The sequence below is a fragment of the Actinia tenebrosa genome, unplaced genomic scaffold (assembly GCF_029948245.1).
Source record: "Actinia tenebrosa isolate PJP-AT-01 unplaced genomic scaffold, QUT_ActTen_1.0 PGA_scaffold13__45_contigs__length_12533684, whole genome shotgun sequence".
In the NCBI taxonomy this organism is placed as follows: Eukaryota; Metazoa; Cnidaria; class Anthozoa; order Actiniaria; family Actiniidae; genus Actinia; species Actinia tenebrosa.
In genome coordinates, this window is record NW_028292573.1 from 2,882,678 (window position 1) to 2,897,953 (window position 15,276).

Below are 15,276 nucleotides of genomic sequence, written 5' to 3' on the forward strand. Positions count from 1 at the left end.
ACTTTTATCTTAATCCCCATCATTTCTTGCTTCTCGGCCTTTGATTGATTTATTTATTTTTCAATCCTATACATTACTCATATAATCTATGTTGTTCTTATGCTTTACTATTTTATTCTCTCATTTCATTTATTACCCATTCATTTAGTTATTTCTTTTATCTAGGTTACCATTCGCGAGGTGCTGGGTTCGAACTGCGCAGTAAGTAAGCAAATTAACTTCGTACTGCGCACAACAATTTCATTCCAGCTGCGCATACGAGTCCCATTATTTTTTTCCAATGAATATTTAAATTCTTCATCTTTATATCGCCTGGAATTGGACAACGTTCGACTAATCAAGCTGAAGTATCTCTAAGAACATTTTGATCCGTCCAAGGATGGCTCGGATGGTCGTTTCTATTTTAACGTGTCTTTTAGCGATATATTGGTACACAAGTATATTACACGTGCAGGGTACTCTATCAAAAACCAACAAAGAAAAGAAAGCCAAAGCAAAGAAGGTAAAAACTAAAGATTATCTAAATTTGTAACAAAAATAATATAAACAGATGGACGGTTATTTATCTGCAATTCTCCCATGGAAATTCTTTATGTCCAAACCTATTTGCTAATAAAGACTCTAAGATAGAGCATCAAGTTCAATGTTGTAATCTTACATTAAGTTATTTGTAATTCTTCTACCGGTGCTCGTACAGATGTACATACAAGCGATGCACAAATTATGTAGCCAACATAAACTATAACGTAAATGAGTGGTAAACACCTCGTGCATACACTGAAAGTGTTTTTGTGCATTTCAACAAATCTCGAATATTTTCAGTCATAAAGTTTAGTAATTTGTGTCTAAGACGACTCTTGTAGCTTCTGTCTAAATCGAATTAATAAACATTCGTGATCTTGAACTTCCTATTCTATCGATCTTAAAAATTCACTTTATTCATTATGTATGAGCATTTCTATCTTTTCCTTTCTGAAATAGGAAGTTTAAATTAAAGAGCTAGCTATTAAAGAACTAAACATATCCTTCCTTCACATTTTTCATTTTTTCCCCTTCTTTTCTCTCTTCCTTTCTTTCTGACTATTCTTTCTTTTTTTCTATTGTCCCTTTTTCATAATTTACTACATACATTCATTCTCAACTTCCCTATTTTGAGGGAGGTAATTTTTACTTATATTTTTCTTTCTTTTTTCTCTTCATATTACATTCTTTCTTCTTTTCAATCTCAATTTTTATCACAGGTAATTAGACTGAGATTAAAAAAGAACAATTACTTCTCCATAATATTTGCCATTTTGTCATCTGAGATATATTTCTTTCACGAATAAAGTTGTTATATCTCTAAAGTGTCTGGATACTATTTAGGAACAAGATTCATCACGCATTTTTATTAACTTTACTACTTCCTTTGCTTTTTGTTTTTCTTCTTGCATGCAGAGTGGACCAGCTGATTTGAATGTTACAGCAAGAGGTCTAGTAACTGAAAACCCTAGAGTAAGAGATGTGATAAAGCATCATAACATCTATTGTAAAGATGTCTCATCCAAAAATTTTGAAGGTGATATTCTGGTCTATGTTACACCTGTAAGTATATAATTTTTACTCTCCTATTTAATTTCTTCCAACCCAATAATGGTGAAAATACTGATAATAACCATGATATTTACTTGCTTATGAATATAAAACATAGTAATATCGTATTCCTTTATTTTACTTTACAATTAAGTGAATCTTATGGATATTATCACTGTTTTGTTATTATAACTGTGTGGATCTAGACAAAATATGTGACTACTGGTATATTAACTCTACTCCTACCACCAAATGCTTCAAGACAAGGCAAGACAACGTATTTTATTGGCTCGGTATAAACATATTTACATTGGACTGCTGCCAATAAAAATATAGAATAGTTCAATTAATTAGTTAATATATATTGACTTAATTCATACCATAATAATAACCCAAAGAATATATGACATTGAGAGGCAAATTTTATGGAGTAATCTCCACAATGATGAAAGGAAAGACGACAGACATAAAAATAAACTCAGAGTCTTTCGTCAGTTCAAAACGGATTATAACTTTGAAGAATATTTAAGTCAAGTCACCAATATTAAGCACAGAGTGGCGCTTACAAAATTAAGAATTAGTAACCATAAGCTTGAAGTAGAAACGGGGAGGTATAAGAGGCCTTATCTCATTTACGATGAAAGGATTTGCCCAGTGTGTAAGTCGGGAGTAGAAAACGAAAAACACTTTCTAGTTTGGTGTCCACTATATGACTCTCATAGAAACGACTTAAGAGAGTTCATAGAAAAAAACACCAGCATTAATTTCAACAATATGAGCGCTGACAGTCGTTTTATGTTCTTAATCAATTCAAAATCAGCGTCTCTACAAAGAGCCATATCAGCATACATTCATCAATGTATGCTGATACGTGAAAATGAATTAAGAAAATTACTTAATACATAGTATATATATATACCTATAATATATTTGGAATCAAACACTCATGTACTATTAGTATAAGGTGCCAAATAAAATTGTATTGCATTGTATTGTACCATTTACCAAGCAGCCCCCCCTTCCCCTCCCCCCCACCCCCAGTCCCTTTCCTACTGCCTACTGCCGTATGATATCTATTTATCAAATTAATTGATTATTTTTGTTTTTAAACTTTTTTTAATTCACCTATTCCCCCCCATCCTGTTGGAGTGGGAATGCCTTTCTAACATAGTTTTTTTCGATAATCTTTGTTATTTAAAAAAAGCATCATGTGACTTAATTAGCTAAAATTTATAAATGAATAATATTTTCACATTGTTCAGTGGAATTCCCATGGATATGATATTGCAAAGATATTTGGATCCAAGTTCACTTATGTTTCTCCTGTCTGGCTACAGGTTGTTAGAAGGTAGGTGTTGCTTTTACTTTTTAGTTTCTCTACTACAGTCTGATCTATTTTGTGACATATATTATTTTATAATTTTGTTCAAATTTGTAGAAGATCTGGAACTCTTGCCATTGAGGGTGCACATGACATTGATCAAGGTAATTGAAAAAGCAGGCTTTATGTTTTAGAGACAATTTACAATGCAACTACTATAACCAGGGCGACTTAGACAGCAAGAAGCAATCAAATCGTAGAATATAAACAATGCACTCCACCTTTGAGTAATGGAGCAAATCAAGAACCAGCATAAACTATAATCTTTTAACATTATATCATTTTATTCCCACAAGAAAATGAGGATGGCTACCTAGTTGTTACACATAACATCAGAGTCAAATTGCCATTCTCAGTTTAGGTTTATTATTGGCTCAACATTGACTTGGCATTATTTTCGAATTCATTCTACAATTTTGATTGGTTATCGCTGCCTTTGCTTGAAGTAGTCATACTGTAAAGGCTAGCAAAGGAGATTATAGGCCTTCTTGCTAACAGAGAGACTTACATTATATTACACTTAATGTCTGGTCGCAAGGGAAATAGTTAGTTTTGTTTTTCCGAGAGTCTTGGTGTTTCACGAGAACTCTTGGGAAAACAAAAGTAACTAATTTTCCGAGGGACCAGACATTAAGTGTTTTGTTATATAGCAACTGAGAAATATTGAGAAGTCAGTTTATGAAATAAGAACTTTATTTAGCAAAGCCAAATGCATGAACACTGACCATGATTTTACAAATACAACACACATATACGGTCTTGTATTTCTCTACCAAACAGCGAGCAGAGTAGCAACAGCATTCTTAGTCGCTTTTTTCGTATTTTTCAAATCCTTTATCTCTGCAATAAAAGTCTGTAATTTCTCTGTAGAAACACTGGAAAATCTCTATTGTTTCGCTTCGAGCTCCATTTGTACTGAAAATTCAAGTAAAATATCTGCTTCCACTCTGTTGTTTTTGATTGGTGCAAAATATCATGCCATCAGCGATTTTCACGTTCTGATCATGTGCACTTGTTTATTGTCACGATTATTGTCATGAGAATGTTCGTTATATCGGAAAATTTCATAGCTATATAACAATAGAAAATATGCATTCAAGGCACTGCAGCTTCCTGGTTCCCTGATTTTCTGTCATGTGCAAAACCTAACAAACTAAATTCAAATTGATCTGTGAGTTAACCTAATGTCATGCCTTTGATCAGCCCAGAAGTGTTTTTTTATAGGGTATTGGTAAGTTTTTTTTGATTTGAAGGAGGTGCTTTTAGGATGTCTTGCTTGGTAACCATGACTTATGAGCAGCGACACATTTTGGCTGATCATAAAGTATATGATAAAACAATACAGTAATTGCACCATCTTTTATGGTTTTAAGGTTGGATGGCAGATGTTCGAAATAAAAATAATAAAATAAAAATTGGTGAGTATCTGGACAAATATGTTAAATATTCACAGGACTTGTGACCAACATTGAAATAAATTTTAATATAGAAAATTGAAAGCTAGTATATAAATATCATAAATTTCTGTTTCTAGTACCTAGGTTGTTGTTTGATAGATGGTCATATAATGACTTCCACATAGTCCTTAACAGTGAGCCTACAATGATGTCTTTAATTGATACAGTTGTTGCATTTTCAAAGGTAAATTTTCATATTCCATACAAAATGAGTATGCATGATGCCTGACTAATACATAGCTCTGGTTATGTAAGTAATGTAGACATGTAATAGGACGTTTGCATGATGGCATCATTGACCTCTACTACTAAACTCCCTTGCACACTTTCTTTTGTTCAGTTAATTAGCACCAATTGTCTAATTACTATTCTCATGAGGGAATAGAAATTTGAATAAGAAAGAAAATTTGCAAAGCATCTTGGTAGTGGGAGTCAAATGACACCATCAAGCAAACGTCCTATTTGCTAACAGTTTTGGCTTCAAGTCACAGTCAGTTATCCCATTTCACAATCATATACAATTCCCTTGGTTTTTATTTATTTCTTTACTAGTAACACTTTCAAACCTGCTGTGTAAATACTTTATATTTAAAGAAAAATACATTATGACACATAAAAAAGCTGAAGTATGACATGTATTACCTAGAAGAAATCTTTTTTTAATCATTGCTAGTAGTACATGCATTTCATCATCATTTATTAAACTTTAGCATTTATTTACCTTTATTCTGTAATTGTTAGGGTCACAACTTCGATGGTGTTGTTCTAGAAGTCTGGAGTCAGTATACTGGAGATACTAAACAGTAAGCTTCTTATTAACATCTGTGCAGAAAGATATGGAAGTACACCTGCATGCAAATGATAGTGATTTTGAGTTGCAAAAAGTGTAATGTTAATTGTTTGTGAAAGCAGGCTTGTCACAATTTTGTTAGTAATCTGGTGATCTTTATTCCCACTTTTTCAACGTTTTTGTGTGGGGCTACTTGTGGTATCTTGATCACTAACATCACCATTTTAATGCTTGGGCTACCTGTGGTGTCTTGATGACCAAGATCCCCGTTTTAACACTTAATAAGTGTTTACTGACCCTTGATTTACTTGATTCACTTTGAGCTTCTTTTTACAAGATCCTTTAAATTATTTTTTAGAGGGCTATATCTTCTTGTAAGTAAATTGGCAGATGCTTTACACGAGGAAAAACTCAAGCTTATTCTGGTGATTCCTCCACCCTTGTCAACGTAAGTAATTCACTTGAATTCTGTAATTATATATGAATGTAAGTTACTGTTGCTAAATTTCGTTCCAACATACTAATGCAGCTTTTATATGACCATGAAAGACTTTGAGCTTTATAGTAGAACTTTGGAGCCATAAATTGAACCCTCTATTGTGCCCCAGTATTTTGATTGGATACAGAAATGACCTCATTTGCATGCTGTCACGTTCAGAACATTGCAATATTTGTATTGAAAGTGGTATCAATTCATAAAGGATACCTTGAAATTTACTTTAACCTTTTTAAATTTCTTTAATTTTAATTCTTTTTTTCTCTTTCTCATTCCGTTTGTATCATGTATCATGTATCATGTATTATGGGTGATGTGAAAAAAGCGAATGCCAAATTGACTGCAGTACCAAATCACAGTAACACCTTATTCTAATAAGGATGAAGCTCACACTTTTTTTGATATCTAGAGGAACGCCACAGGATTCTTTTGACAAGAATGACTTTGAGATCTTGGCTCCAGTTCTAGATGGCTTCAGCCTTATGACATATGACTTCTCATCACCATCCAGGCCTGGACCAAACTCCCCTTTACCTTGGGTTAAGGACTGTGTATTAGCATTGTGTCCTGAACCGAATAAATTGCGCTCCAAAATAATGATGGGATTAAATTTTTATGGATTTGATTTCTCACACACTGGATCAGCAGGTGAGTGGTTTTTTTTTCTTTCATTCATTGCTTCCTTTCCTTTCTTTGTTTCTTTTCCTTTTTCGTTTTCTTTTTTCTTCTTTCTTTTTACTATATATTTTTATGTTATTTATATTTATATGAATTCCTTTTCCGAAGATTAAGAGGATGGTTAGTGATAAACTGGAGCTGAATGAAATGAGGAAGGGGAGGGGGTTGTGCGATTTTGCTTCCGAGCCAAGGAATGCCGCAAACTAATATATAATCCATTACCGCTATTTTAGATTGTATCAATATCAAAAAAAGTTATTCATGTTGGTAATATTGTTCTATATTTCAAGACTGCACGAAGCTACATTCTCATGTTGTCTTTATTTTTTATTTTTCATGTATCTGTGGAGTAGCAGTGATAAATAATAAGTAGGTTACCACCTCATTTCTTTACGACTAACCTCTTTATAATTATGGTGCACGAAGTAACGCTCTCTATAGCGCATCTCTGCTGTCATTACTATACATTTCCAATAAAAGGTGGATTTTAACACTACCCAATGGGAAGTTTAGGATGATTTTCGACTGGGATGGCTGGTTCACACACAGACATAATCCGGCTTAAAATTTTTGATATTTAACGCCAGAAGAAATAATAATTAGGAACACAGTCCCCCCCCCCCCCCCCCCCACATCCGACCTCATGCGCAACAAACTAGTTTAAAATTAATTTTTACAATTTAATTTACTAGATACATTGAATTACTCAAAAAATATAAGGACGAGAAGTTAAACTGGGAAACACCACCTGCTGAACACTCGTTTAGATACACGTACGTATTACAAGTTTTTTATGGCGAGCTTCTGGCTCGAAGGTTATATTGGGTTTTTTTCGTAAAAAATACTTTTGTGTTTTCTACCCGCTAGCAATAATTTTATGAGGAATACAAAAGCGCGGTGCAAAAAAAAATTTTTAATTTAGCCGGGAAAAAGACACATTCTACAAAGCAGCGCTTGATTTTTTAAATTGTTTTTGCTTTCCTTATTTTTCCTCTTTGTTTACGATGTTTCAGTGCTGGTGGCACAAGGCACGTCGTGTTTTACCCAACTTTAAAGGTAAAGAGAAAGTGCAACCTTTTATTACTATTTCTTGCGTTACTAGAATATATGTTTTGTCTTTGTTGTCGTCGGTACTGATGATGTTGTGACCAATGTTGTTGCTACTGATGTTGTCGCTACTGATGTAGTTGCTGCTGTCGCTGTTACTGCTGTTGCTGTTGTTACTGCTGCTGCTGCTGTATATATTGTATGAAAAACATTTTTTGTTTCATGTTTACTTTTTTGTTTTTTGTTTTGATTTTTCCATTGCAAACAAGTGTTTTCCTTGTTAATTATAACGGCGTAATACTATTTGTCTTATTTCATTTCTTAGTCCATCCAAGTCCGTTTGGACCTTGCTAAAGAGTTGGGAATTAGTATATCTATATGGGAAATCGGTCAGGGATTGGATTACTTCTACGACCTTTTATAAGTTTGGTAATTTATTTCTGTACTGGATCATTGCCGAAATAGTTTCCAAACTAAATATACAAAATACACTATTGTACATTCAGATGTTATATTGATGTTAATAATAGTACAATCTTTCAGATAAGTTATCCATTTTTAAAAATTCAAATAACTTTTCTCACTGCACATTTTATTAAGTATTTTGAAAATATTGAGTCTTATTTCACTAGCTACGGAAGCATAGTTATAATAGCATACGCAAGTGGACATGACTTCAAGACGTAAAGACTTTACTCTTGCGTATGTCGTTATTTTTTCGTTGCAAGTGGAAAACACGCCTTATTTTGCAAGGGTCTTTCTTAAAACGACTAATAAAATTAAAACAAGATAAAATAAATAATAAAGCACGTCACGCGCACTTTCCATTTTTATCAACACAGATAAGTTTGTCATTTAAAATAACTCTAAAATTAAAACGTTTAAAAAATAACAGCTTTGTCGTTCCTAGTTGATGTCGAAAAACGGACACGAGCAGATGTATGAAAAAGGGGGGGGGTAACAGCTTACCAAGTGGATAATCAATCCGAGATGCAACTCTAAGTGACGTTTTATAGTTTCAGAAGCATGTGTGTGCACTCAGTATTTATTTTCCAAAGACTTGGCAATTGCATAACGTGAACCATAGAAGACATTGTCAGAAACAAGTTCGCACTCTTAAATTGACTAGTGAGTGACAAAAAAGCCAAATGAAAGGAAACGAGAACACAAAAATTAACCTTTTAATTCTACTATATACTCTCAGCGCTCAGTACACTTGTGTGTATATTTATATAACGACTATTTTCTAAAACTAAATTCTAACAACAATTTTTGTATAAATTCTAACAATAATTTGAACTCTGGATTTCGAATTCGAATGAGTTATTTTTTCTTCCTATACTGAAAAATAGGTTATATAATGGTGCTCTCTGTATTAGTTATATATATGTATATATATTTTTTTTCGCCCCAACCCTCCTCCGTTTTATCTCGCAGTTAAAAAAAATTTTTTTTTCATACAATTTTTTTAACTTGACAATAGTCCCCTTCACAGCTCCCTGCGCCATCTTCAAAATAATGTTAAAATAATTGTTCAAGTTTTTTAAAATGGCCTCTATCATTGTAAGCTCACCGTTCGTCTCGCTTCAATGCAAAGGCACGGCTACCTTTCGAGTTGGCGCAGGGAACTGTGAAGGGGACTATTTATACTCGAATAGCGCGAAATAAAAATTGTATATTGGACACGTGACAAAAAATGTAATGACGAGGTCACGGTGAAGAGCTCGGTAATTGAAAAAAAATCCTTTCCTGTCGATCGATAGTACTTCTAAACGCACTTGCTTTGGTTTTTGTTTTTTGTTTGTTTGTTTGTTTGTTGTTGTTGTTATTATTTTTTGCCAACATTTGTTCACACTCGGAAATTCATGGCTCACGATGATCGGAAGAATTTGTTATCCACCGTTAAGTCACCAACCAATCCTTTTCGAACCGCCCCATGAAGAGCATTCATGTCGCCATGCAGCATAAACGTTGCTAGGACTCGAGAATATCTCGGCAGCTTTCCAGGTTTCCGTATTTCACTGCAATAAAGAATGTAAAATTAGTGTTAAGAATGATTACCAACTCGTGGATTTTAATGTTTTTGACTACGGATACTATTACACTGAGTGGGATTCGTATTAGGTAATGCAATCAAGTTGATTAGCGATGAGGATGGTTCAACAGAAAAGTATTCATTTCTTCCTGTTTTACTCAATGCGTTTAGTCAAATGAGCATTCATTGTGTAGGGCGTGGCCTTGGGCAGAAGAATAGTTCAATTGATAATGTATTATACCTGAAAGATATTTGTGATACGATTGCTTGATTTCCAACGGCTCGTTCAACCTTAGCATAAATAAAAAGGTTAAAAAAATAGCATTCACAGAAGAAAACTGTGCTATTAAGACCGGCATTGCTTTGAAGATTATAATCTTCACTACTTACCTCTTTCTTCAGATCCAGCGCAAGCATCTCGTAGGCCATCGAATCTTCGTTTGAATATGGCTTGTAATAATGCTGATCAAGAATGAGTCTTACCTTTTGGCCTTTGCCTGTTGGTTTAAACATTGATATTTCTCAAAATAAATTCGTGAAATTTTGGCACTTCCTAGTAACTGTAAAACATCCACAATAAAAGGCGCGCCTTGAGACGGTTTCGCAGGGGTTTTTTTAAAAATGAAATCGGTTTTCTCAATAATGTTTTACTCCATCTACAAATTCATTTTGATTTTGGGGAAACATTTTCAAAAACTCACTAAAGTGCGTAGCAATTTTTTTTTTCACTTTGGGCTTCTGGATGGCGACTAACCATGGGAATGCATGAGCGGTGGGGATTGAAGTAATAGTGACTGCTCCCTTCGAAATGAGAACATATATCGATTCCAACTGCTGCACCTAGAGAGCATGGCGGTTGGATGTAAGCTTATCATACAATGTCCTAAGCGGCATGCTATTGAAAATGAAAATGAACCAAATAGTTTTATTTAGCATTCTTACCTAGATCAGTGTTGATGAAGTCATTTGGGGTTTCTTCTGCTAATGGAACATTTTCTCTCGTCTTTGCTGGGAAATCTTTTGCATTCTCGGCCTTTGGTTTATCGTCTTTAATCAGTTGTTCCATCGATGTAATTCTTTGTCTCGCTGTAGGCGATGAAAGATCTTCATTGTTATCTCTTTCTGGCTGCCCTGATCCAGAACCTGATTCTTTATTCTCATTCTTCATATCTTCATAGAGAGCATCTTCCATATCGTTTTCCTCTTTGTCTGTAGGGTGCGTATTGGCAGTTTTGCTTTTGGTTTTGGATTTAGTCGCATCAATACCGGGTTCCCCGTTAGTATCAGCGTCAATACTTTGATTAATATCTATTGACGCTGTAGCAGAACCTGAAAAACTATCATTGTTTCCTTCGGGTTCTTCACTTTCCTTTCCACTTTGGCTGTCATTTGGTGCAACTGCCTCTTTCACGTCTTTTTGTCCGTGCGTTTCTTTGTTTTCTTTATCGTCTTTTCGGTTTTCATCTGGTTTAGTTTCTGCTGTATCTTTGACATCTTTTTGTCCTTCTACCTCTTCACTGTTCGCATCATTTTTTGTTGCGCTTTGCTCTTCATTTGTAGGTTCTGATTTGGCTATCTTGTCTTCTTGTTGCTGTTTTTCAGCTTCTTTATTCCCCTTATCACTTTTTGTTTCACTTTCATTTGTAGGTTGTACTTTATCATTTTTGTCTTTCATAACTTCTTTTTCTGTGTTCAAGCCTTCAATGTCATCATCGATTTTAGCCGCACTTTGAGTCTGAACTGATATGGATTTTGCAGCTGCATTTTTCATCTGCCCATTCATTTCTACACTTTTCGCATTGCTCTTAGCCACATCTTTATCATCGTCCACTGGCTCAGATTTTGCAGTCGTTCTTTGTATACTTTCTTTTTGTTCGTTTACTATTTTACTTGCCTCGTCGCTTTTAGCTGCATTTTCGTCTTCTTTTGGGGACTCTGATTTCAAAGTTGTGTCCGCACCGGAACCAGATAACGCATCACTGTTAGCTTCTGGTTTCCCACCGTCAATTTTTTCATCGTTATCATTATCACCATGTACACTTTGGCCTTGAATGTCATCATTTACATCTGTCCCGGAGCCGGAGGAGGCTTTCTCAGATGATATCTTTTCATCTTCCTCGACACTTTTAGTTGCCTTTAGGTTTTCCTCAGACTTTTCTGATCCTTTAGTGGTTATCTTTGGATTGGAATTGGCTACTGATTTAGCACCAGCAATATCATCACTTTTAGGAGCTTCATCTTCGCCATTGTTCTGAATATCATCCTGTACCACAGTGTCAGAGCCAGAAGCACTCTCCCTCACGATCGACGTCTGTACTGTTTCGACATTCTTATCGGCTTGTTGCTTTTTGGCGTCCATAACTTGAGGTGCCATAGCTATCTTTGATCTCGGTTCTAGTTCCACAGCTTCCTCGGTTTTTTCCGTCTGAATCTCTTCTCCGTTTCCAGAGAAGCAGCCAAACCCTGATGAACAACCAGAAGTACTGTCAGGCTCTGAAATATCCGCCTCGAAAATTTTAGAACCGGTTTTAATGTCACCAGCGATGTCCTTCATTTCCTCGAATTCTTCTGGTGTAGTTTTTGTTTCAGTGGTTTTGTCAGAAGCTCTTGGATTTGAGGTTTCACTTGCATCCCCTTCGCCACTCGCGTCCAATGTACTACTACCTGAAGCTGAAACATCTTCGTCTTGTTTCTCAGTTATTTCTTTATTTTGTACTTTGGTTTCTTTAAGAGGCTTGTAGTTAACGGAAGGTTTTTCTTTTGGTCGAGTGGAGATTTTTGATCTCGGGTTAACGTCATCATTAACGTTTTTGTCCTGGAACTTAAGCAAATGAACTCCTGGTGGATCTCGATCTTGTGTTGCTGCTACATTTCTATCTTGTGTCTGCTTACTCGTTAAATCTTGATTGTCTTTATTATCTTCAGAAATGCTTTGCCTTTCTTTTCTTTCTGTTGAGTGCTTCACTTTATTTTGAGATTCAAGAGCTGCATCTTCGCTCTCCTCGTTTTGTAGCTTGTCGACTTGATTGATTTTCCCCTTGTTTTCGTTGACGTCACTATCCCCATGTATCTCGCCTTCGCCACTTATTGGCTCGTTTGCTGATGCTTCGTCTTCGTCTCTCTCGTTTGTTTCTTGGATAGCTGTAGGGTTGTCAAGTTGAGCATCTTGCAAACCTGAAGCGGAGGCAACATCTTCTCCTTCTGATTCTTTTCTTTGTTTTAGATCTGATGAAATATGAAGAAAGGAATGTAAAGATGCTTTAAAATAGGTTCAGTGACATACAGTTCATACTTGGCACGGACTACTGATGGAGTAGGTCTTATAGAATAACAAAGCATATGCCACTATTGATGGGTTTCAATCAGCTTCTATTCCTAAAAGTGTTTGAATCTAATTATCTGCTTCAAATGGTGGTCAAACACTGATCACCATGTGCTGTCAATCAAAAAACGGTTCTTTTGAAAACCTGTGATTCTTCTGATTAACATTCCGCACGAGACAGGAAATGACGTCAAGTTAAGCCCAGCAACAACTACAGCAAGTTTTGAGGCAAATTGTTGAGTGAAACATTTTATTGTCATACCTTTATCATAACTCCCATACATTCCCTTATAACCGATACACAGGAACCTTGTTTGGGCTGCCTGTGCTCAGCCAAAAAAATTGATCAGAAACGTGACGCAGCTGCAGATCCGTTCTTTGTCTTTTTTCCCACTCGGTCAATTTGCTATGATCGCTTTTGTAATAGTATTATTCGATGTAAAATGGTGGCATGAAAAAAAAAAAAGCTTTAATAAGATTAAAACTTTATTCACCAACTTACTGTTGTGTCAGGTGTTTGGCATGTTATTTATCACCTTTCTAATAAATACATAATGCTAAGCAATTGTTTTACATTGAAGTCATGACAAGGAGTATATGGCTTACCTTTGCAAGCATTACAGGAATATGCGCACATAAGCGTCATGTACGTCTTGTATCCTGTCTTAGCACAATACCCGGCTTTACTCCATTCTGCACAGTGTCTGTACTGGTCCTGGCATTCAGCTTCAATAACAAGCAAAACTTCATTATAGGAAGGAATATAGCGCAGAATTTCTTTACTTAGTAAGGATCGCGTACTATTGTAAGCCATTATTATCCCATCATTATGATATAACGTACTCATCTGGTTAGGATTGCGATGCAGCGAGCATGCCCTGAGCGAATGCCTGGGAATGTGTTAGGGTTGGGACTTTTACCTGATTTTAATGTCAAATTTAGTAAGTAATACTGTAATACTGTCTTTCACCTTGAAAATCATGGGGGGGGGGGGGGGGGGGGGGTGGGAGCTCTGTGATCTGATTGGTCTGATTTTCATAGAAAAAAACACCAGCATTAATTTCAACAATATGAGCGCTGACAGTCGTTTTATGTTCTTAATCAATTCGAAATCAGCGTCTCTACAAAGAGCCATATCAGCATACATTCATCAATGTATGCTGATACGTGAAAATGAATTAAGAAAATTACCTAATACATAGTATATATATATATACCTATAATATATTTGGAATCAAACACTCATGTACTATTAGTATAAGGTGCCAAATAAAATTGTATTGTTGTATATTGTTGTTGTTGGTCAAATGTTATGTTTTCCACAATTTCATTGGCTCTTCAAAGAAGTACACTTTAAAACTCAAAATGGTGCGATTCGTGATTAAATTGAGAGCCAATCAGATTACAGAAATCACCTCTGATATCAAAATGGATATGTCAACGTTACCTTTGCGTGTAGGAGCTGCAGATACATTAACCAGGAATAAGAGCATCAAAGCCAAAATCGTGTTCATCTTAAGATAAGGAACAGCAATGACACTGCTTGTTTTACTGCAATTAATAATTACAGACACATGGTGTTTACTCAGATAAGATGGTATACTGTATCAACTAGGTCTATCGAGTATTCAGCTATTTATCCCTATTTAATCTTAAGTGCTCTTTTTAAAATAAAGAAGGTAGTTTACTAGCAAAAAAGAAATTGTTTTACCGTGAGAAATTGACGAAAACTATCACATACGTTGAAAGCCTTTTGAAATTGGCGATAAATAATACACTAAAATCCCACTCCAACTTAATTGTCCGAATTCCTAGCCGAAACAAATGGAGCAAAGAGGATTAGTTTTTACTAGTGTTCTTTTTTACGATTCAGGGGGTTTTTTTTCCCTTTTATTTATCTTTTAATTTTTTTCCACGATAGACATTTTAATGAAAACATTGTAAGCATACGATTGCTCTTTTCTTTCTGATAATTTCGTCAGGATTTTCTGAGCTGTTCTCCATTGTCGGTCGTGCAATCAACTGTGAAAATCTTGTCGTTCGGCAAATATAACTAAATTCAACTTTCAGAAAACTCAAACTAAGAGTTACCCAAGTCTTGTAGCAAAACCTGAATTCAAAGGACATCTAGAAATTTATAAATAGTATTACCCGTCTTTTGTGAATTTATTCTTTGGATAATCTTATTGTGTTTTCCATTCATCCCAGAAACGCATTTGAGAGCTGCATTTATCGTAGTAAAAACGCATTATCAAGCCTTACCCTGTTTAGGAATTCTTCTTTCAGTATCAATGCACTCAGTTGTTAAGTCTTTCTTTCTAAATAACCACCCCTAGTCTTGAAATCAGGACACGAGACTTGTGAGTTCTAGGTGATTCTTTCTTTTCATCTGATCTCCAAACTTGGACTGAGCGAACAAAAGGCGAGCGGTCACCGGTTGGGCAGGTTCCACACTGGGTTCGCATTGTCTTTGTTGGTGGTTTACGTTGCGAGTGGTA

General features: G+C 35.3%; 2 protein-coding genes across 2 annotated transcripts; one reads left to right on the forward strand and one right to left on the reverse strand.

Moving 5' to 3' along the window:
* Positions 1–198: 198 nt before the first annotated feature.
* LOC116300814 (chitinase domain-containing protein 1) lies at positions 199–7,968 on the forward strand. The gene is made up of 13 exons (XM_031709770.2): positions 199–502; positions 1,438–1,584; positions 2,835–2,920; positions 3,011–3,057; positions 4,327–4,371; positions 4,488–4,594; positions 5,152–5,213; positions 5,559–5,648; positions 6,106–6,344; positions 6,728–6,743; positions 7,067–7,147; positions 7,388–7,430; positions 7,747–7,968. Exons 1-13 carry the CDS (start codon positions 380–382, stop codon positions 7,843–7,845), a joined length of 1,185 nt encoding a protein of 394 aa, XP_031565630.1. The 5' UTR covers positions 199–379; the 3' UTR covers positions 7,846–7,968.
* Positions 7,969–8,588: 620 nt separating this feature from the next.
* On the reverse strand, positions 8,589–15,258 carry LOC116300812 (uncharacterized). The gene is made up of 7 exons (XM_031709767.2): positions 15,041–15,258; positions 14,226–14,329; positions 13,385–13,504; positions 10,399–12,681; positions 9,847–9,953; positions 9,698–9,747; positions 8,589–9,442 (listed from the first exon to the last, which is right to left on the reverse strand). Exons 2-7 carry the CDS (start codon positions 14,290–14,292, stop codon positions 9,292–9,294), a joined length of 2,778 nt encoding a protein of 925 aa, XP_031565627.2. The 5' UTR covers positions 14,293–14,329; positions 15,041–15,258; the 3' UTR covers positions 8,589–9,291.
* Between the last annotated feature and the right edge of the window lie 18 nt (positions 15,259–15,276).